This window comes from Diorhabda carinulata, chromosome 5 (assembly GCF_026250575.1).
Source record: "Diorhabda carinulata isolate Delta chromosome 5, icDioCari1.1, whole genome shotgun sequence".
In the NCBI taxonomy this organism is placed as follows: domain Eukaryota; kingdom Metazoa; phylum Arthropoda; class Insecta; order Coleoptera; family Chrysomelidae; genus Diorhabda; species Diorhabda carinulata.
Genome location: NC_079464.1, coordinates 28,440,085 through 28,464,323, shown reverse-complemented (window position 1 = coordinate 28,464,323; position 24,239 = coordinate 28,440,085). Strand labels below are relative to the sequence as shown.

At 32.8% G+C, this 24,239-nt stretch overlaps 1 protein-coding gene across 11 annotated transcripts in view; it reads right to left on the bottom strand.

Moving 5' to 3' along the window:
* LOC130894255 (homeobox protein homothorax) overlaps positions 1–24,239 on the bottom strand; it is a 346,801-nt gene that overhangs the window by 181,211 nt on the left and 141,351 nt on the right. For 8 of the 11 annotated variants that reach the window (XM_057800937.1, XM_057800940.1, XM_057800941.1 and 5 more), the window contains one exon: positions 13,584–13,625. The exons of the other annotated variants lie outside the window; for them this stretch is intronic. In XM_057800937.1, coding sequence (XP_057656920.1) covers positions 13,584–13,625 — 42 coding nt within the window. The remainder of the gene's footprint in view (positions 1–13,583; positions 13,626–24,239) is intronic. 11 annotated transcript variants of the gene reach the window in all.

Here is a 24,239-nt window from a genome sequence, read left to right as displayed (position 1 = left end):
ATGAAGAGCGCTGTCGCTTCATAAGAACCATAAAATTGTTACGACCCCACAATAGCCGTAACTGTACACTAGACAGACTCTGCAGCAGATTTCGCCATTATTTTTACGACCTAATTGTGTTGTCAAATTGACTAAACTTAAATGCTGTTTTACGCCTTTTATTCCAACGTTTCCACGCATAGGTATGACCGTTGATCTCTTCTCTTTTCTATATTTTTACTGCACATTCTCAAGGAGAAATTTCACTTTTTATTTTTAAAAATGATAAATACACGTAATATACAAGAATTAATTGATTTTTACAATATTAGTTTCGACGAAAATCTCTTTTATATACATGGTTTATTCTATGAACTTTTTGACTTATTTTTTACAGCTTTCGTCACTTTTCACAGTATACTTCTTGAAAATTTTGACCTTAATTGCCTCCATTAGATATCTATTCAAATCTTCTTAAGGTATCTTGCATCCTAAAGTTTCTTTACGTGTCCAAAGTACAGTTTTGGAATTAAATAAAGAAGTGCGAATTTTATTTTTACATGAAAGCCTGTACCTTAATCTACTTTTCTACATAATTTCCGTGAATATTGAGGCACTTGTCATAACGTGGCACCAGTTTTTGAATACCCTCCTCATAAAATTCTGCCGCCTGACTTCTTGTTAACCACTGTATAACAACTGTTTTGACTTCGTTATCGTCTTGAAGACGCTGACCGCCCAGGAGTTTCTTCAAGTGCAGGAACAAATGGTAGTCGCTGGGCGCCAGATCAGGGCTGTAGGGAGGATGATCTAGAGTTTCCCATTGAAAAGATTTGATGAGATCTTTGGTCCGATTACCCACATGTGGACGGGCATTGTCATGCAGCAAAATGATACCCTTACTCAACTTGCCACGTCTTTTGTTCTGGATTGCACGACGCAGATTGTTAAATGTCTCAAACTCCACTAGCAATACTCCTTTTCTGTCCCTAAAAACTGTGCACATGATTTTCCGAGCAGAAATTGTTTGCTTAAACTTCACTTTGTGGGTGATGATGAATGTCGCCATTCCATGGATTGTTGTTTCGATTCTGGTGTGACGTAGGCCACCCATGTTTCGTCACCAGTAACAATTTAGTCTAAAAAATCTTCACCTTCATTGTGGTACCGCTCAAGGAAAGTCAATGCACTGCCTAAACGTTGGGTTTTGTGCAAATCCGTCGACATTTTTGGAACCCAACGAACTCACGATGAATATCGATCGGTTTTACATCGACGGGACTCACGATTGTCGGAGGCATCTTAAGCACTCAGTAAACAACGTACACAATGTTCAGAATCAGACTGTAATGGCGTCAGTGCGTAGACAAGAGATGTAGGTAACCAGCGCGCATGTGCGGAACGCCGACCTTGGGATTGCGGCGGCGGAATCACAAAACGGTACTTACTTAAAAAATATGCCTCGTATATTAGCTATTTTGTCGCAGCTGTAATATGATGTTCTTCCTTCCTTTTTCATCTTCGATATGGATCAAATATAATAAATAATTCAATGAAATATATTTTAGTATAGTTTAGTAGTGTTCCTTATTCAAATCTATGTGTTTGAAATAAATAGCATGTAGAGAAAAGAAACTGAACATATTTTTCTTTTTACGGATTTTCGTATTTTCTTTATATAAGAAAAAGGAAATTGTTATTCTACAAGTAGAAAAATATAAAATGTAACAAAACTCGTTTATACTTGAACATATATATATATTACACACATATTCCATACAAATAGAATTCCAGTATGGAAACGAGCCATATAATACAAAAATCCGTATAAGATCTAGTATGCGAAACTTCTTTGTGTCGATTGTATATTCTTGACATAACTCCTGTTTACAAACATCGAACATTCGTGTCGGGAATGAAAGAAACGTCGTGGATACAACAATTCAAAAGATCGAGTGGTTTTCAATAATGCAGTAAAGAATACATCAGCCCAGATAGTACGAGATATATATGTACGCCAAAAACAGACGAGCTTATCGACAAACTGTCCCGACCATATAGATGACGATGACGGCCGACCTTGCTGTCAAACTATGAGCGATCGTTTTTCGATGACGCAACTTTCGTATGGTAATTGAATCAGCTGGTAGGAGGCGTGTTATGAGCGATAAAAATAAATATTACTAAGTAAATTTTGTGATAATAGATATAAATAAGTTTGAAATTGAAAAAATGTATAACACGTAGCTTCAATTTCCGTTATTTATAGCATTCTCACAACGTATTGTTTGTTTATGAAGGGAAAGTTTTATTTTTGTAGTAGAATTTCTATTGCGTCCAACGTTTGCGAAAAAATTCACCTTTCAACGTTGATTGAACATTGGATGAAGGCCCCAGACTTGAACGACGGGGCTTATCTTGGTCTAACGCTGGAAAATCGGGACTTGGCAAACCAATAATGGCCCAAATTCTGGGTAAATTAGCCCCGCCATCCCATATTCACCCAAGCCTGGCTGAACTCTGGGTAACCCGATCTCAGCCATCTTATAGTCAACCAGGCTATAACTATGAAAAGTTTTGTTCTAAAATATTCCATCCATAATAGATATCTTAACATTAACATAAAATTTTTTATCTCATTATATCATTTAACTAATATTTTTATGTACATTAATTAGTAGAGTGCATTAATAGAAATGTGTCATAAAACTATGATTTTATCGACAATATATTAAAAATCGATTTTTACAAGCAACCAGCTTGGCCCACGATTGCAGACCAGTCTTGGGTTTATCTAGGCAACCAGGCCTGGTCCAGGCTTGCAAACCAAGCGAGGGACATTGTTATCATCCCAGAGTCCCGCCAAGTATGGGCCAATAACAGCTTCCAAGCTATAGCCAGAATTGTACATACTTGGCCCAAGTCTGGTCCTATACTGGGCCCATGGTAAAATCCCATATGGGGCTGCAAAGCAAACATGTGTGAAAGAATATATAACGTGTCCGAGTTGCTTATATTGGTGTCGCATTCAAAAGTTTCCTTAAGCTCGATTGTTTACCAGATTACTTTCTGAATTGTTTCGACGTTTTCTGATAATAGTAAAGTTCCACATAACAGCAGCAACGAAAAATGGATGATGACACAATCGAAGTTGCAGTTGTACTAAATTATTATTAAGTGCAGAGAAACCAAAAAAGAAACGTGCAAGGAGATTGTAGATGTTATGGTTCAAAGAAAGCAGATAACGATAAGATCAAGTTTACAGGCAAAATACGGCAACTGTACTGTAGATTTTTTACAGTGCGTATACATACACATGCAATTTGCTAGGTACAATGACTGGGACATGCTTTATGATCCGAAGAAAGAACTATCAGAACAATTCATAAACTTTTGTCAAATGTCTGCAGAAGATTTCGAATTTATGCTCTCAAAAATTGGACCAAAAATAAGGAAAAAAGATAACAACACGAGGAAAGCAATACCGATTAGCAGTCACTCTTCGATTCCATTATTATCATGCATTTCTATTTAAGATATCACAGCAGGAGATAAGCCTCATTGCACCCGATGTTTGTGAGACAAATTAGTACTGTTTTCACCTGTTTCCTTATTACAAGTCTCTTTGGTCAAGAATCTATCAGCATTAGAATAAAAGTCAAGATTATCTCTTCTTGGCATACTAGAATCCTGTAGAGTTTTAGTAGATCCTTGTTGAGGAGTAGATGGTTGTACATACGGTGGAAATGCAGGACAAGGAGAACGTGAATATGCGTAGGATGAAGGAGAACTAGTGAAATCTGAAGAGGTGTGACTATGAATGGAATACCTAGTGACAGGAGTGCTAAGAGAACGTTGCACTCTTGAGCTCTGGTACAAAAACCAAATCATCAATCAAGTATCCTAAACTTGGAGCATAAATGTAAATAATTCTAATAATTGAACTATTAATATTCATACGCGCTATTAACAAAGTGAAAAATCATTTAATAGCGTAATAATTTTGAATGAAAGCTCGATAAAATAAATAACCACCAATAAATTTGGCTTGGCTAGTGTGTTGAAAAAGCGCTACCGTAATTTTTCCATTAAATAGATGGTGATCGAAACTCAAAAGCTATAGATAACATTTAGTTAACCTGCTAAAACACCTAGCATATCCTATAAATCATTTATCCTTGGAAAAATCGTCCATATCGAACGTTCAAGGAATTAAGTAGCAGCAAGAAGTTAATGAAGTCCGATAATTACACGGCCACTCCCACTTTGTTGCCTCCTGCCGCATCCCCTGTCCCCTCTTTTGATTGATAAATATGTTTGCATTGGATTTTCTGACACGTAAACAGACCTGTTATTATATAGTCAATTAATAACAACTTGCGCTTATCTTTGGTCGTAAATGGATCATCTTCAGGAATCTAATTTATGACGAGCACTGACAAGTGGTTAATATGTTTTACGTATATCTAAAAAACAATTGTCAAAATCTTATCAATGGAGAAAGAAATGAAATTATAGTTTATGTAAAATATGCAAAGGCATCCGGAAATTTTCTATTGTTGAATCAAGTAATTTCTCATCTTTATTTATACGTGAGTGGTATCAGTTTTATAGAAAACTGTTTCAATTGGAAAAATCCTAACTTAAATCCAGGAAAACCCGGAGTACAGCATGAATATATGAAGGCTAGGGATGAAAAAATTATGCAAATGGAGAGATTTTGATATTTATCACAACTAAAAGATCGAAAACAAAAAAAAAAAATGTGAAAAAAATCATTAAGAGATTTCATACCACTCATTGTTTGACTTGGTAATCCAAAAATACCATATCAAAATAAATTTTTAAACATTATTCTCTTTTAATACGTCAGTCAAATAACTTATTTATAATTCTGTATTATCAAACAAAATTCTGGTCATGGTACAAGCAAAATTAGTGTTCAAGTTAATAATTTCCTACCCAAACTAAAATAACGGGTAATAAGTATACAATTACAACTGAAATGCGTATTCTATAACAAAATTATCAGTCTGCTTCGTTATTAACGCCCGCCGAAGCATCTAGCTAAATTATGGATCAATACCTTTAATGTTGGTTATGCAAGCGCGTTGCAAAGATTGTAGTTTGAATTTGAATATACAGTATTTGGAAGATCGGACTTGAAAAAGCTTTATTGTATGCTATTATCGTTAAAAATGCACGTTTATTGCTAAATAACGGCATAGAAATATGCAGTACATACTTTCTGTTACTGAAACAACAAAATCAAAAGTATTGGTATGGTTGATTGGTACATACATCGTTTAATTTCTACATGTTCAGTTACGGTAGACATCATTTTTTGATTCCTTACCAAAACTAATTGATTTGTACTCGAAACTTTGACAATTGAATTGATATACGACTTCTGAGAAGCATTCATCTCGTCATTAACTGATCCTATATTTATTCTTCATATGGTTTATCGGAATAGTACAAAATAGCGTCATCGTTCTGACAAATGATTTTGAATTGATCACACTACAAGTATACTGTCTAACGTGAATTTCGATAACCAAGTTATCATCCTCAAAAACACAGCTCAACTTCAGTCTCTGAAGACGGTAACTTGGTTATCGAAACGCGCTTCAAACAGTGTAATTGTGAGTGTTGTGCAATATGTCATTTTCCACTCATATTTGTGCATAAATTTGATATTTGATTTAGAATAGAATAGAATTAGATGAAAGTTAATCAAATTAATAGACTTACAAAGGAAACGAAGCATTGTTAACGTGATTAAACAACAGTAACACAAAGAAACAGTTCCCTTCCTGGATATAATACGATTGGCAAAATCAAATCAGTCAAATGGCATGGTAATGATTTTACATCTGAATAATTCTGTTTGGAGTATATGGAGTTGATTTAATTCGGGGTGTAGGTGGCGTTGGGGTGTTCAAAAACCCACCCCTTCTCGATTCACATAATTGACTTTTAACTAAACGGTAGAAAATGGATAAGTCGTGTTGTTTTGGGGGGAGCCAGAGGGAGACGGAGATAGAGTTAAAACAAATCTAATCTACGGATCGGTCGAAAATACAAATTAGCGATTCCTTCGGGATTTACCCCTCATAACAGGAGACGCATGCAAATGGCAATTGGCTAGTTTTAGACGTGTCTAAAGGGCGTGTATGTATATTGAATGAGAAAATGAACCCCATCTTTATCCGATTTTCTCGCCACTGGGACAAACTGAATTTTCAACTTTAATTTGTTTAACGTGTCAACATTAGAGGGAAACGGGACAAATTTGTGAGAAAAACCATCTAGTGACCAAACTACTTATACAGAATGAAAATATGTTTAAAATAGTTTAATGGGTCAAAAAATAAAAATATACTGGCAAATGAACAAGTATAATAATGAAACGTAAAAATAATGATGAACGTACAAGATGCTAGAAATAAAAATGAAACTAAAATAATTAATGATTAAATATATAAGTGTTTTTAAGCATAAGTAGCTACATTTAAATATTAGGGAGTCATGGGAAACTAGAGATCGCGAATAGAGCGAGAAAAGCCAATGAAATATACTATGTTTTATATGGAAGAATATTCGAGGAAAAAAAATAGGCGAAAACATATAAATGTATGTATACAACTTGATAGCAATACCAAAAAAAACACTAAAACTCAAATAATTTGATGCTGTAAGAGTTCTAGAGAAGAGGATGATCAGTATATTTTGACAAATAATAAACACATAGATGTTTGAGAAACGTTACCAAATAATCCAGATTTACTTTGAAAATCAGTTAAAAATTCGCTCAATTTTTAGATAATTCCGTTATTTTGTTGACTAACATGATTCCTCGAACTGTGGATAGGTTTAAACCACACACAACACCGACATGGTGCGTTCTAAAGAGAATATCGGCACTATGTTTCCACTAAATCGGAACTTTTGCCTACAATCTTGGCATACATCAGTATATCTTGTTGATGAAGAAATTAGAGTCTCGAGACTATCATAAACGTCTTTTCGCGATTATAATATGGAATTATGGGGAGCTGATTCGATAAAGGGGTTAAAAAACTGCAGGAAATTTAAGTGAAAAGAAGGAATTGAAAGACTTTTATAGAAAAGAAGGAAATTTTCCTTTTCCATGACATGAAATCGAACCATGTTTCAAATAATCATATTGTAGTTTTGGGATTTTCGAATTTTCTGTACCAACAAAGAAATATGAGGAAATATTTCTGTGGAAATTATTCTTTTCTCTTTTACCGACACTAATTGCTTTATTAACAGAACTGTAAATTTCTTCGGGTTGGTGTGCTGTGTTTCTTTAAACATAATTATAAACTTTTCGTGTAATGTATCTTAACGATTTTTACATGTTACCATAGAGGATGTTCCGTTCACAAATAATCGAAACAATCGTCCGAAGCTACAAATTATTTTTCTTTGTACTTATCTGATTACCCAATTTTTGGTTTCAAATAGAATGATCTAAGGAATTAGCCTTATTTCGGTAATTTTCGCACAATAGAGATTTTTCTAAATATTGAGTATTTGGTCAGTCTTAATCTCCATCGGATGTCGCTCACTTTCTGCGGATGTCTGCGAACATGATATTGTGTAAGATTTTAGTTTTATCGCGAGGTATAGATTAGCAATGGATGTATATTAATGTACATATGTATATATCTATCTCAGGTCCATTTAAAGGGTTCAGTATTTTCTTTTCTGATCCAGTTATTGAAGTTGTTGCATATCTCAGGTTTGTTATCCTCTTTTTTACAACAGAAATTCTTCCATTCCTCACATTTTATGCATATTCTTTATTACGTATACTTCTATAGAATCTCATAGTAAACATAAGTAACCAATGGGAAAACTGACTACCCATCATTTGTGTATATGTTATCGTATTAGGGTGATTCCGTTCTAACTGTGATTTTTTGTATTCAAAATTTCAAGATTTTAAAATTTAACTTTTCTAACTTTTTTATGCATATTATTCATCTATTTTACTGTAAAAATAAAACTCTAAGAGGAATTTACTACAACTTCAAAGTATCACGAGCAAGACACAAATGTCGGATTTTGAGTTCCACGGTACTGACTCATTTATCCACGGTACTGACATGGTAACTTAAGATATTAAACAACAAGTGCATCAATTTTCCTCAGTTTGATCATAAACATTAGAATTTATAAGGTAATTAGTTTAAATCATTTGTTACGACAAAAAAAATTAATAATTTATCGGTAAATTCTAGGAATGGACATGACACGGTACTGACATTCAAGTGATGTATGGTAACTTAAGATATTAAACAACAAGTGCATCAATTTTCCTCAGTTTGATCATAAACATTAGAATTTATAAGGTAATTAGTTTAAATCATTTGTTACGACAAAAAAAATTAATAATTTATCGGTAAATTCTAGGAATGGACATGACACGGTACTGACATTCAAGTGATGTAGTATAAGTTTTCTTTAAGTGGCAAGTTATATTCTATAAAAATAATGTTTAAATATCTTAAGAATTATTCAATTAACACAAAATTTTTATTAATTGATTATTAATTAATGACTAGTACAAAAAAACAATACAGGACATTGAATATCACAGTTAGAACGGAATCACCCATTAGTGAAAAACTCATAAAGAGTGAAAGCTTTATTTTATAGGTAAGTGTTCAATCTATGAACCTCAGTCTGTACCTAGCATATTTCAAAAAAATCAAACATTGTCACATTGATAATGTACACTTTTTTTTTTTCGATAGCACCGTATACAAATTTTGACACATTACCGGTAGAGATAATCATGAATTGCCATAAACCCTATCTAACTTCTCTCGGCTTGAAGTTTATTTAATTTCCTATTTGTAATCACCGACAACCGGCTTCAGACTAAATTTACACGTATATATACGGCAGCAGTGTCAATGTTTGCAGGTCTGGCTTACTGCAAACAAAAAAATAGAACGATCCATACGATTTCTTCTAAATAAAATTACACCGACAATAATAATTAGCCGAGATGCAATTAAAATGTTTAGATTGAAAACTAACTTATACATTTGAATTATTAATTTATGAAAAAGACTTTTATTTTGACAGTATTGGAGCACGCTTCTCCAATTTCAGAAAGGACGTTACGCGGAGCACGACCTTTACCTATCTACTCCACGTTCACAATTAGTTAAGGGCTCAATATTTTACAATGCATAAAAAATGCACAATCAATTGCCAATTGAAATCAAATCGATATCATCATAATAATATTTAATTCCGGACATGCTGCATACTGGTTTAATTTTTGCTTTGGACTTATATACTAATTATTCCCTATTGCTTATAATTGATATAAACAAATGGTTTTCTTCTGTATATTCAAATTTTATTTTATTTGTATCTTTATTTAGTAATTTTTATGTTTGTTTCTTAGTGTTTACAAGCTTTTGTCTACAAATTGTAATAATTTTTTCTCAATAAGCATTTCTCTCTCTCAAGTTTAGTGAAGAATGGAACAAATTCAGTTTGTTCCTTATACAATTTATGTTTAGTACAGAAAGTTCCTAGTTAATTATTTCGTTATTTTCTGACTTTTCTGGTATTCGACGTGATTCCTAATTTGTCATATTTTCAGGTGAAAGTAAACTATTTCAAATTTAAAAAAATGAGTGAAAGAGATGGTCAAAACTGTTCAGTTTTGTTTTCCTCCAACTCAACTTTTTTTTATTTATTTATGCAAAAGCAAATATCTATTGATCAACTAATGAGTTATCATTTTTCATTAAATTCCATTTAGTTCCTAGTAAAGATAAGCAAACTCTACTCCCGCATTGTTTGATTGGAAAATTTAACGGGAAGGCTCACATAATCATTTTGCAGCCATTAAAATCTGCCAGGACACTTTGCCTAGCCTATTTACACCAAAAGGGAACGTTTGATCGAACATCTGTTTCAAGAAAATTCTCGAGGTACTAATGTAAAAGTTAAAATACCAGTAAAACAGAACATTCTTATTCTTGAACACATTGTTAGTTTTCCGGTAAAGTTGAGTCACTACTTAGATTCTTGAGTAAAGGTACTCTATATTTAAACCAATTTAAAATTCGGACGGCCACACTTTGATACATATCTGAAATGTAAAATCCAATTTCAAGTGATGCAGCACAAACAGTCGCCGTTACTGAACTTTTTCTTCACAAATGGCGAGGAAAATTTGCTCAAACAATCCTGAGTGAGGCATCTGATGAATGTTAACGAGAAAAAGATTGTTTTGTTCTGTCCTTTGACTATATGCAAAATGTGCATTAACTACAGTCCCATGCAAGAATTTTTTTATGAAACACAAATAACGGTAAAACTAAATTTGTACCGTTCTGTAGGATTTCCTGAATTAATACGTCGATGAGTCCAACAAGAAGCTCAAGATATTTTCTGACAATTGTTAAGGACTGAAAAAAATCATCAATTGTACAGCTTTAAATGGCTACTGCCGATACTGGGCGGTTTGATGTATTGAAAAGAGTTTTTAGTTCATTGAACTGAAATCCAGTTCAACGAATTAGGTTCTGGTGGAGGGGGTTTAAGCATTGGTGGCACAAAACTACAAAAAATATGACTACCAGTTGAATCGAAAAGACAATAGATAATGAGTAATAATAAAATTTGATGAAACATTTCGACATTTTATCATTTCATATACGATTAAGGTGGACCTGGATATGTAGCTGCATGTAACTTCATAAAATGCACACAGTATATCCTGATAGACAGGTTCCAATTCTAGAAACCAAAATATAACATTTGCAAGAACTGGTCCAATGGTTTTAAGAGGATTATCACCAATTTTTACAGACATCAGCAATAATTGCAAGACGAAAAGTGGACGCCACTTAAAAGAACTTTTTTTAATTTTTTTCTATATTATCCAAAAATATTATTTTTTTAGTGTATTATTGATGTTTGAGGACAGAAAGACAGTGAGTTAATTATTTTTTAAATTCTGGTACATGCAAAATCTTAAATTGTGACGATTTAGTTCTCTTTTCTATAGAAAAGGTTTTATAACGGGTTGTAAAATCTGATTTTCATTCAAAAGGAACCTAAAATCAGGACAATTTATACACAAGAAATCATTTAAAAATCAATTATCTATATCTCGTGTAAAAATTGTAGCAAAAACAATAAAACTGAAATTAGTAGATATTTTATATTATATTAAAATCATTAAATGTGACGTATAAATTTATTTATGAAAATTTAATGGAAAATTGGACTAGGTAATTTAAGAAAAGTTTATAATTTATTTATAAACAGGCCATTGGAAGGTTTGAAAAGAAATTGATCTCGCATAATGAGACTACGACATACTATAGAAAACTATGAAATTACTCCCAGTAGCTTCCATCAATCAAGTATCTTGCCATTTATGTTAAAAAAAAAGAACTTAAAGTCTGTACTTGTCAGATATGTTTTCAGGAGTAGTCTGATAAACTAAATTCAGCATCAAGCTACAGTAGACAGAGGTATCAAATCAGAGGTAACAATTCTTTAAATGTGGCGCACCATAATGAAAAATTTGCTACGTATTCCAATAATTGAAGTTGTCCAATCGAAAAACGTTCAAAAAGAGGAAAATTACATGCGGGAATTAGATTCTCTTGTAAATACGGTTACTTTTAATTATATTAGAATATTATAAATAATTCAGAACTTTCCGCCATTCGTGCTTAAATTCAAGCGTTTAGAGCGATAAAGTTTCGTTTGTAATTTATTAGACTAGAGAAGTAAATGTTTTTGCATCAGGTATTCAATGCAATAATAGCTCTTATAAGGAGACAACTTTTTTAAATAAATCAGCAATAAATTTGAAACAGTTGCAGAATAACTTCGAAAAGGAAAAAAATTAAAGAATTACTATTGCGAGTAATAGAATCATCGATTGCGACAGTACTTTTTTATTCATTTTTTATTAAAACTAGTAATAAAAACAGATCAAATATATAATAATATGATATATAATGCCCACTGTACATATCAATTTTCTACAGATTTTTCTCTTTACTTCTTAAAAACGCCGCAAATTTATAAAAACAAAAACTAAAACGCATGTGGGTACCTAAATCATTTCAGTTATTGTTTTCTTTTAATTAGGTCAGCTCAAATGCAAATAATTGATTGTCTAATTAATTTTTTATGCGGAGCAAATGTTCCAATACCAACAAACAATGAAAGTTAGTTTTTGTTGTTATTGTCCAAGCAAACCGGCCCTGATTACGTGCGGGTGTCAATTTTGCCCATGACCTTTTCGTACCATCTTCATTCTTTCCATGTGGGTAGTCTAATGAAATCACTGCTTGCTGCGATTGTACTTAACTAACTAAATAACCAACTGACTTCCGATTACGGAACTTTGGAAGGATTGAGATTTGATAGAGGACCCTCGAGACTGAAGTGTTCCGGGGAATTTTCGATCTAACAAGGAAATATCTCGTTTGATGTTTTTGGTGTCAATTTCGATACAATAAAAACAGTAATTCAGTGAAATTAACTTTTAATTTGATAACCGCAACCAAATGATTTACAATTGACGTTTGGGTCGATAACAATATAGAATAGTTTATATAAATATTCATAAAAGATTCTTTCGTGTCTTGTATCAATTCAAATTAGGTCTGGCATCTGCATGTTAATATATATGCTATATGTGCTTTGTTCTCATTGTTCTGGGTTTTCATGATAAGAGCATATTCACATATTTACCCCTTATCTAATTTACTCATTTGAAACGGACGATTGAAGATTTAGTGCCTTAAGACTAGAATGAAACGTCGTCAAGTTTTTTCTGTACACTAATCCATAACGTGTCCCAATTTTTCTTTTATAGTTTCGATAGATTCAAACTTTATCTTTATTGATGCAAATTTGGAGATATAAAGTCGCAAGGAGCAAGATTGGATGTTATAATACCTCGGAATTATGATGTATTTGGCAAAAAACAAAAACCCTTGAAATAATTCGGTGTAGGATGCGTTTAAGTAATAATCTTAACAGCTCTCGGCAGATTAATAGAGAAAAGACAGAAAAATTATATAGCTGGGACATACAAAAAAAATATAGACTTAAGAACGTACCGCCTTTTATATTTCGGCCCCTATAAAAATTTCAAAAAAATCCACTTTTATTTTTAAGGGCGTAGTTTTGAGGTTTTTGTTGTTTAATCAATACCTAAAATCCCAAAAAGGGATTAAATGATAGTTCAGTTCATTGTACAGAGTAAAGAAGTAGATAACAAAAGATATAGAATATTGAAGAATAAAATGAAAATTTCATACTTAACGGTAGTAGGGAAGCAATTTTGGACATCAAGACTATATATGCATATATGGAATTATTTGTACTTTTAAGAAATTATTATTATTTTGAATGGAATCTGTGTGAATTTGTGATCTTATTCATGGTTACCTTGAAGTTCGTAAATCTTGCAATTCAAATTTAAAACAAAAAAACGGCATTCCAAAAACACTCTGTAAGCATCTTAAACTAACAAAACCAACTTCTACTTAAAAGAAATCTTTCATGATTACCTGTTCCATATACATTTTTTTCTCTTCTTTATATGAATGTACCTGGAAGAAAACCGAATTTATATAAAAAATGCAGATACAAAATTTGGAAAATAGAAGCAATATTTTGAGTATTGCAGAAATTGGTTCGAAAATTTTTAATGAATACCGTTTTTGTATGATCAAAAAAATTTTTGTAATATGTTTTCAATGAAATTTTTTAGCTTGACCCATTTTCAAAATAGTAAAGGATTGTCTCTTTTGTTATAATAATCGATCTAAAACAATACGTTTCCTGTCAGGTATTTGGGAACATTTCAGTCTCTTAGATCCGTTTATTTACCGTATTCAATCAAATATTTATTCCACCCTTACTTTCTACAACTTCCCGCGACTTTACAAAGTTTAATCGCTCTCAATTTTTTTTACAATGGTCATTCGTCGAGGCACACCGCCGAACAAAGCGTACAGGGTAAACGAACAAATAGCCAACAAATTAAGAACATCTGGTGCTGACATTTAAACAAAAAAAAAACAGAAAGAAAAAAAAAGAAGAGAAAAAAGCGACCGAAAATCTAGTTGCAGAAGACAGCACACGCACGTTTGATGTTTCTGAAAAGGGCTTAAAGGCCAAAGGGTAGCTACTGCATGCTGTTTTGTGATCAACAAAGCAATGCGGGGGAGTCACAAAAGGGCGGGGGAATAGAAAGAACAAATACCTCGATTCGGGATGTTTAGTTTTGCCTTTCGAAAGGATTAGGTTACCTTTCAGTATTCAGGTTCAGTTAAATCACAATCAAATAATACAGGATGTGAATCAATACGAGAAAGCTTCAAATTGTGTGTCAATTCCTTTAATTATTCTTTATCAAATTTCCTATTTTATCACATGAAAAATTTATATTTCATTTTTTGTATTGTCTTCTCATATTTTTATTACTAGCATATAGTATTATAATTACCTATTACATATATTTACGGATTATTGCTTCATTTACAGATATAGACCCGTTGGTCTAGATTTGGCTGAAAGTACTTCCAATACAGCCACAAGGACGAAGTTTGAAGAGCTCTGGACCCACATCAGCTGCATGCATAATGGGATTTAATAATAGGAATTTAAAGCGTACGCGGCACGTGCAGAAAATTATATAAAGTTCCGATAAGATATTGTAAATAATTAGTTGCAAATAATCAAATAAAGAAAAGAAGATTTTGAAATATTTACCTATAACAAATGCATTTATTCAGGTTAAACGTTTGTGTGTTTTTATATGTTATAAATATAGATAGCAGAAGTAAGGAAGTGGTACAAACTGTTTATTTTAATTCAATTATTTGCACTATACACTATGAAACAATGGTTACTACACTTTAATTTTATATAACTATAACACATCATGAGTAGTTAGTTCTCAACCTTCAGAATAAACGTTTCGTTTTAAATTTTGCCGAAAACGTAAAAGATAAATTAAATTAAACGATATATTCAACTCCCACAACGTCCTTTGCATGTTGAGCAGTTGCAATATCTGGCCAGAGCACAAAATTTTCTTCAGGATTCTTTCTCTTTATTAATCTAGATCTAACACTCACCCTCTCATATATATTGGTTGTTATAGAGTTTGCAGAAGAACAAATGTATGCTGAAGAACGACCTCAAAAAGATATCAGCAACAATACCAACACTTTCGCGTTGAAATTGAACTGGACTTTCAAGTTTTGATTTTTGTTCCAATTCTTGCTTCTCAGATTGTTTGAGTACCGATTATCTTGATTTTTGAACTACCTTCTCTTCTTTCAGAATGTTGCTTACATATTTCTTATCGCTTTTGCATTTTCTGCCCAATTCGTTAACTGACTGACAATTGTTTGTCTGGGTATTCCGATTCTTACAAAATAATTAATGGTAAATTTGGCAATTAATTCACGTCGTTTTCTTTTAGATTTTTTGTACTTGAAACTGAACTTCTAATAGAGGCAATTGATAATTTTGAAATTACGAAAAACAATTAATAACATTCTCAGTCAACGACTACTTTACATGCTAAGTTTTCTAAAAATGTACAGATGTTGTCCCCACACCCTTACTTTTAAGTTTTAAGAATAATACATTTTATCTCGTTTTACCCCCTTTTCTTTACTTATTTACTAGACACCATATTCACTATTTACTTGATGTGGTTTATTTGTATCCTAATTTCATATTCTCGAATTTCTCTTTCGTTTATCTTCTTTGATACAATTTGCATCGTCTCAGAATCACTTAGACGTAGACGTCGTTTTCGACGTCCCGACGCGGATCTTTTATTGGAGCATTATCATTTTATTGACTTCAAATAGGTTGTAAAACGGAGAGAGCGTAGGAGAGGGAAACCATTCCCTCTAAACAGCCTAATTCAGGAGACGCTGATGGCTTGTAATCGCCCTTGGAGTCTTCCCTTCTCTCAAACAGGTGGATTTGTTCAATTTATTACACGGAACCATGGCATCGATACAGACAGAAACAGCTGCTACCCTTTACTTTCGTTATTATTTGTGTGTAAGCAAAACTGCGGGTTTTCATTATTAAATACCGATATATAAATTTAAGGATTATTCTCATTACGATGAACAATTGGACATTTCCTTATGTTATTTATTAAAAGGAAGTGTCTGCTAATTATATTTAAAATATTAAAATTCAAATTGCATTTAAAATAAATTATTGTTATGATTTATACTTCTTTAAATTATAAAGGGGATTTGAATATTTCCTTTAACTTATTCATAAAAAATAAAAGTTCATTAATAACCTAGTAAAAAACACGTATTTAATATAAATTGAGATATTTCCTATAAATTTATGATCATCAGTTTTATGAATTTAAAAATATTCATCAGTGTCAACTAAATTATAGACCAAGCCTTGATATTTTGATAAAAAAAGGTGGAAAAATGATTTAGAATTGTAATTAACTTCCTTGACACTGCTCTTGGTTAGCTGTACATTTATTCCAACATTGAATCAATACTGGAAGCGCTGTCAAAATGAAAAACTATTGTCTTATTGTTTAGATCTTACCCTTCGCATATCATTTTGAAAAAGTGATAGTACCCCAATCGCTTATTTGAGTAAGTGAACTTATATCACTTGTATCACACTTTTTAAATAATTTTAACTTATCATCGCCTTGCTCCAGATGTCAGTTTCACGACCCATAATGAAAACACGATTTTACTAAAGCGGCTTTACTAGCTAACGGACAAGCCGGAAACGGTTCAAACTTCTTGTCTCAACACATGAGACACTTGTTTCAAATCGGTGGAGCTAACGTTTTTGCTTGTAAAACAAACTTTCGCGTGTTTTTGGCGTTCAAATTGTACATAATTCTTTCGCCGAATGCAGCTAAGCTACTCCAAATGTACTCAATTGGTTTATGAAACTCAGAAGTTGATAAAAAGTTTTGGTTGATGATCAAATCATCTTCACAATTCAAATATGTTGATCTCTCTTGCTTCGAAATCATTAGTAGGTTTTTTCTGTAAGAACAGCTTGCTCCTATCTATTTCGGTCAATCATATCGCATCTATGATCCTAAAGCTAAACGACAATGTGCAAAACAACAGACAAGAATCCTTATACAAGAAATTTATTGAGCTGCTCTCTATATTTCTTCGTATTGATTTTCATCTTTACCTTTATGTGATATAGTAACTACGCATTCTCTCTTTTTATTTCTTTTTCCTTGGGTCGTTTTTACATGTGAATCGTTTACGTTTTTCTGTTCTTCTTGACACCAGACACTTCTGCCACGACTATTCAAAAATTGTACATAAGTTGTAATGCCGAAAGTTACAGAGCAAATAGCTGCGCAACGAGGGAAATATACTACGTAAATTTTTCTGTTTAGATTTGTCGAGCTCACCTAAACCAACTTTTTTCTCTTCTTTTACTCCAGAGCTCTTTATGCCCTTTATTCGAGTGGTAGAGTATTGGGATTTTCTTTCCTGTGCTACTCGGTGTAGCCAAGTTTTCCTTGGACTTCCTTTTCTTCTTTATTATATATCTTTTTGATTCTGTCAATTTTCGCATTTGTAGTATTCCTCTCTTTATGTGTTTATACCAATTCAAACATCTTTTAACTAATTTGTTTCCTATTGGTTTCTATTTGAGCTTTTCTAAATTACCTCATTTCTTATCCTATCCATCATGGTTTGATCTGCTATTTTCCCCAGTTGCTTTATCTCTGCTGCTATATGTATTTACGTATCTATTGGGGTATCATATACATTGCGAACCTAAGAATCCATCGTGTTCCCCTTTTTTGCAACAATATTGGAGTGTCTATGGTTTACAGTGCTTTCAGCTGACCTGTCAATTCCACTTCTTTATCTTTTTGTTCATTACTTAAGTTTCACTTCCATATATTAACTTGGTTGAAGTTACCGAGTTGTATATTTTTGTTTTTATGTCTCCTATTTGTTTTCTCCCGAAAATTGTCTTATTTAGAGCATAGTATATTTGATTTTCTTCTCTCACTCTGTTCGCTATCTCTATATCTATTTTCCCCAGATATTCAAAAGTGATTACACTATACATTCGTTTTGCTTTTATTATTAAATCTTCCCCACGTTCGTTTTTTCATTTATTATCATCCTTTTGCATCTCTTGATATTGACTTCCATTTTCAGGTCTTTATCCATATGACTATTTTTTTGCCATTCTCTCAAATGTTTCTGCTACGATTACTATATTGTCTGCATATACTAATCCATCTATTTTTACCAGTTCTAGATTTCTATAGCTAATTATTATCTCCATTTTTTTATTGTTTTCATAAGACTATTCATGACAAGTATAAATAGATTATCTCTTTTTTAATTTCACATCCATCCAAAACTTCACCAATCTTCTTGTGTCTATTTGAACTTTCCCTCTTACGTTTTCAAATATTCCTTTTGTTATTTTTCTCTCAACAGATAGAAGTAATAGTTTTGGTACAATATTATTCATAAAAAAATTAACAAGCAATTTGAATCCGTTATGTCTTAATACCACATTAAAATATAATAAATCGCATTGTATATAATTCGAATGACACCTTAGCCGACATAACGATCTCTCCCTAGTCCGACGTCAATCAATACGACCATCTTCGGGGTCCACTGGGACCCGATAACAGCGATGGTCTTCAAAGATCAATTTGTAAAGATTTCTCTTGGCATCAAGATTCTTTTAAGATTATTTCCGTTATCTTGGTCGTAGTATGACGAAGCTGTTTATAGTTTAGAAAAAAATATTAATGGGATATTAAGACTCTAATAAGCGATAAAATGGATTCCTTATCTCTTGAATACAGGATGTTTATCATACGGTTGATTGGAAAAGGTTTTTTTAATACATCAAAAACAAAAACAACTTTTGAATGGTGTTTATATTTCTTATTATACCGGGAATTAATGATAAAGGAAGAAAGTAGATTTTTAAGCAACCAAATAAAAAAAACTACCCTAGTATCTCTTATAAACAAGGATACATTTCGAGACATAAAAACTAAGAATATAGTTATTTAAAGTCCCCATATATGAAAATGACACTTCATAAATTGAGTGTATAACTAGATTCCACTCTGGGTGAGACTGCTAAGACCTGTATGGCAGTGGTCGACCAAATGAGGTGACGACTTAAAAAATGTTGAAACACCAAAAAGCGGTACTGGACGATCGTCGACTGAAAGACATAGAAGGCATTTTAAAAAGTTCATATTAATTGAAAATTTGGTCATGAGAAAGCGCGAGATGGGTTCGGCGTTTTCAACTTCGTGAATATGTTTCTATAGAATGTTTGGCAATGTTTCACAGAAATAGAGCCGAATTTTTGCATCGTTTCATAACCATGAATGAAATGTGGGTCCATAACTTCACAACCGAAACAAAAAAAGAATCAAAACAATGGACTGAAAGGGGAAAACCGACTCCAAAGAAGACAGAGACAGGCAAAGTCATGGCGTCGGTTTTTTGGGATGTGCGTGGGATAATTTTCATTAGCTATTTTGAAAAAGGAAAAAGTATCAAGGGTGAGTATTATGTAAGCCTATTGCAACATTTGAACGAAGAAATCAAGCAAAAACGGTCGGATTTGGCTTAGAAGAAAGTGTTGTTTCATTAAGACAATACATCAGCTCATACACAAGTTTGAATTGCTACCTCATGCACCATATTCGCCACATTTGGCCCCCTAAGATTATTTTCTGTTCTCTGACTCAAAAAAAGGCCTTGGTGGTAAAAGATTTTCCAGCAAAGAGGTGTTGTCCTCGTATATCTATATATAAGTATGAGACAAACTCCATTGATGTATCGGTCTACTTTTTCTCAACAAACCGACGAATATATGATTGTTACATATTTCAGTATTCCCACAAAATAACATTGATTGCGAATCAATATCTCCAATTGCGTTAAGTATGCGCGTATATATACCTACATAAATCTCTTCGTAGATTCCAAGAAGTTCGCATACATCCAATAAGGTGACACGTAAAAAAATAGCTGAAACAAATCACTTACATTTTCTATGAAGCGTTTCGAACGACGTGATGCGCGTTTGTTTCTCCGCTGCCACATCAACGTGAGCCACGCCACCGTTGATCGTTGCCCTTGCACTATAAATACCCCGTTAATTATATACACACACCGTAGACGACAAATGTTTGGAAGAGAAGCTATTGGCATTTCCAAAGTGTTCTTAGACCAGTTAATGAACGATCTAATGATTTATGCGAAATATAAAATGAACGAAAGTGAAGTTTGGTGAATACTGCCATAATAAAATTAAAAATTATGATACTGAACAAGAGTATATGTTGTCAATTCAGTGTCCTATAAACTCTGTCTTTAGAACTGGTTAACACAAGCCTTTCGGTATTAAATTTGGTGAAGTTTTCTCTCGCAATTTTAATTTGTCATTTATTTGTTTGGTATATTCCAGTTTGTTCATTCACATCGTCTTCTAAAGTTCTTGCACTAATCTGATACTTGACTTTGACGAATCTTATAGAGGGATCAGAAAATAATGTCGATTCTGCGTATATCGATAATTCAATGTCAGTTGTCAGCTCACTGAGTCGTGCTGTGTCAAAAACCATTTCAAAGTTTTAAGGATTTGTTAGTATCCGAGTATTTGATTGTAATTTTTTGTAATTTGTGGTGAAATGACCAATCAATTACCAGAAGAGCGTATACGACAATGTATGCTTTTTGAAATCAGCAAGGATAGTACCAAACCTAACAACCATAATTTGTCCGAAGAGAACAATTTCGACCGATCCATCACATGCTTCAACGACACCATTATTTGATCACCTGATAACTGGAGACGATAATTTGGTTCAATTTGATAGTCCAGAACCCAAAAAACAGTGGTTCTCTTTTTAAATGAATCCACACAAAGCATTGCAAAGCCGAGTTTCTATTTATATATAATGAGACGCATAAATAGTAAATTAATTTGATCAAATTCAAGTTCCACAATTTGGGAATGTGAATAGGACTGCGAAACCGTTTCATTTCCCTTCAAAAATCCTGATCGGTAGTTTGAATATCACTCTTGCAAGGAATTAACAGCTATCAGTAAGCATTCCGGGCATATACAATATGTCAAAGCATGTTGTTATCGAAAAAAAAACAGGCCTTCGCTGTTACTACAACTATTATTGTTTACGTTGCACAAAACGCGGAGAAAGTTAGTACAAATCATACTACTAACAATTTCTTATAGTTTAAATTAACTGGCCTACTGAATTGGCATCTCTGGAGTACTAAGTCTCATTTGACAAGCTTCCAAATTTCTGACCCGGCTTTCACTCACTCGCCACATTCCGCTTGTCCGGTCTGTCGGTTATTTTCGTGCATTGTCAAAAGATCTTTTCGCCAGGAACACCACTAGAGGAATTCGATGACAAATGAACGTACAAATGAAAGAAAACTGGTTGTTTTAACTTCTCTCTATATATAAAGTAGTCTAGCTAAGTTTGAGATTTGTAAGAACAAAAAAGAATCAAACAACGTACGGGCGCCATTATCAACTCTTATATAACTGACTATAATTTTCAATTTCAAATTATTTTAAGTGCCAATTTTTCGTTGAACTTATTACCACTTGATTTGTAACAGAAAACTAAAAAAAGATTTCGTAGTTCATATAATTAAGACCTGATTCAGCCGGGTGCCTAGCCATTCACCCATGGTTTGGAGTACAGATTATGGAAAGCTTGTTTGTGGGTAAAGCCAAGACTATTGTTTGTTTATGATTTAATAACAAATATCTAGTTTCAAGGAAAAATTAGAATATTACGGTAGGCATGACTAGAAGAAAAATGGGGGGCACATCATTTTTCCCATGTTTTGAGACTTCCTGAACACGATTATGATGATTTTTCGAATGTGTGTAGTTTATATATATATCTATATATCTGTTTAAGCTACAATTCTTATTTTCGTCTCTCGAGCAATTGTTATGGGTCCGATTTGGTTCAAAATTAGCATACATGGCTTTTTTGGCGGCGGATTGATGTTATTAGAGTTTGGTTGAAAACAAATGAATATTTCGAGGGTCGCAGTGCAAAAAAAGTGGTTTTTGACCTTTGCTCCCCTCTGCAGGTCAAACGAAAAGCGACTGAAAAATGAAATTTCACATGTAGGTTCAATTAGTTGCGAGATGATTTTCTGTTTAAGGTCGAAACTTTCCATCTCCACCCCTCTCTATTTTATTGTCATTTTTGTTATATTTTCTTATTTCTTGGCCAGAAAAAGTTTAACTAGAGGGTTCGAACTTCGCATGTAAGTAGGGGTGATGTTGAAGAATTGTCTTTCTCAAGTTCAAAGTTTTCTTCTTCAGTTCTTCTAGCACAAAACGCCCGAAATAATTTTGATCGTTGTAATTGTTGAACTGGACCGCCTCCTATTTAATGAATAATACGAGTATGATCGTTGCTAGGGTGATTTTTTTTACTTCCCATTTTCGAAATTTCTTGTCATTATGACAATTTTTTCTTTGTTGTCAATTGGAATTGAACCAGAGGGTTCGAGACCACCGGGTCTATTGAAATTATGAATTTTCATTCGAGAGAAAGAGAGAGTTAACTTGTGAAATGAAAAGTTATTGAGGAATAGCAAATTTTCCATATAAAGAAATAAGATTGAGAATTGATATCATTTCCAAGAAATTCATTTTATGGAAAGATTTGTTTGTGTATTAGTTAAATTCTTTCGTGATGGAGCTCTGCTGCTCACGGCTTTTTTAAATATTATAAGACGGCCAAATTTTGGTCATCAACGTGAAATATCAAGAGTGTCGAAATTTCTACGGAACGAATGGCCGTACCTTATTCTTACGTTAACTTTTGCTCAGCTTCATATATTGTCATGAAAAACAATAAACATTATAAATACATAGAAAACATATTAAAATATTCACCAACCAAGAACGGTTTGACATGACATGAACAAGCACTAGAGGTAGTTGTTTTATGATATTATTATCCATTTTTCTTGTATAATCGTAGTTTAAAAAATTTATGTCTCAGATTATTCATTATATTAACAAGATTTTCTTGAAGGAGCTTCTTAATGACATTTCTAGATTCAATAATTTTGAGATGGACTTTCTAAAAACCTTGATTTGATACAGCACTTGATCCAACTAATTGATCTTGTTTGAAACGGTATCCATTCTTTGTACAGATTGTTTAGTCCATTTTCCAATTTCATTTATCCCGATTGGTGCATGTTTGTACAACCAGAATGGCTTCTATTCACATGTTTTATACGAAGATTATTCAATTTTTGTGCTACACGACCTGATTTCGATTTATTTTCACTCCTCACCCTTCATAGCCTAGTTCGATTGATATTATATGATTAAGCGTTTTTGAAATGCTTTTGGATAATATTCGTTTCTTAAATTTTGCATCCCTTTCTTGAGTAGTCGAAATCTGTGTCTACGAATGAATATATATTATATTACAATATTTTTTTCGAAAACTTCTCCATCAACATTCCACGTAATCTTTATAAAGGATTTTCTATAATATTTTCTATTAGCTGTATTCACATCAAACATCTAATCTTTCATGAGTATTTTTTTATGTTTACTTATTGATATTTGTTCATTATAATATCAAAATAATTCTGATGTTACTAGAACCTACTTCAAATTACAATATTGGTTTTTCGAAAAACCAAAACTGTTTTAACCCAAATTTTGTATTACTTATTTTAAAAATAGTTTAGAAAGTATTTTAAAATTGATATTAAATTAAATATGATAGCGTCCTTCAATCATTATTCCATCTATATTGTATACTATTTTGTAATAAGTAATAAACTTTTCTCAATGAGTAATATGTGTAATATAATTATCGTGGAAAAACATTTGAGAGAAAGGTTTTCTTGGCGGAAGTGATGGAAAAACATCACTCACTGGAAAACGATCCAAAGCCAACGTGATCGACAGTCGCATCTGGAACAAGTAAAAGGAGAGAGGCGAGGGGAAAAATCCTGAGTGTATTAACTCATTTTCGAGACGTTGGTTGTTTGCAAAAAGCAGGGGATGCCGAAGTAGGGAGTTTTACTGGTAATTGGTGTCAATTTAGACTGACGCATTGCCAGAAAAGGGGATCGAATTTCACCCTTGCG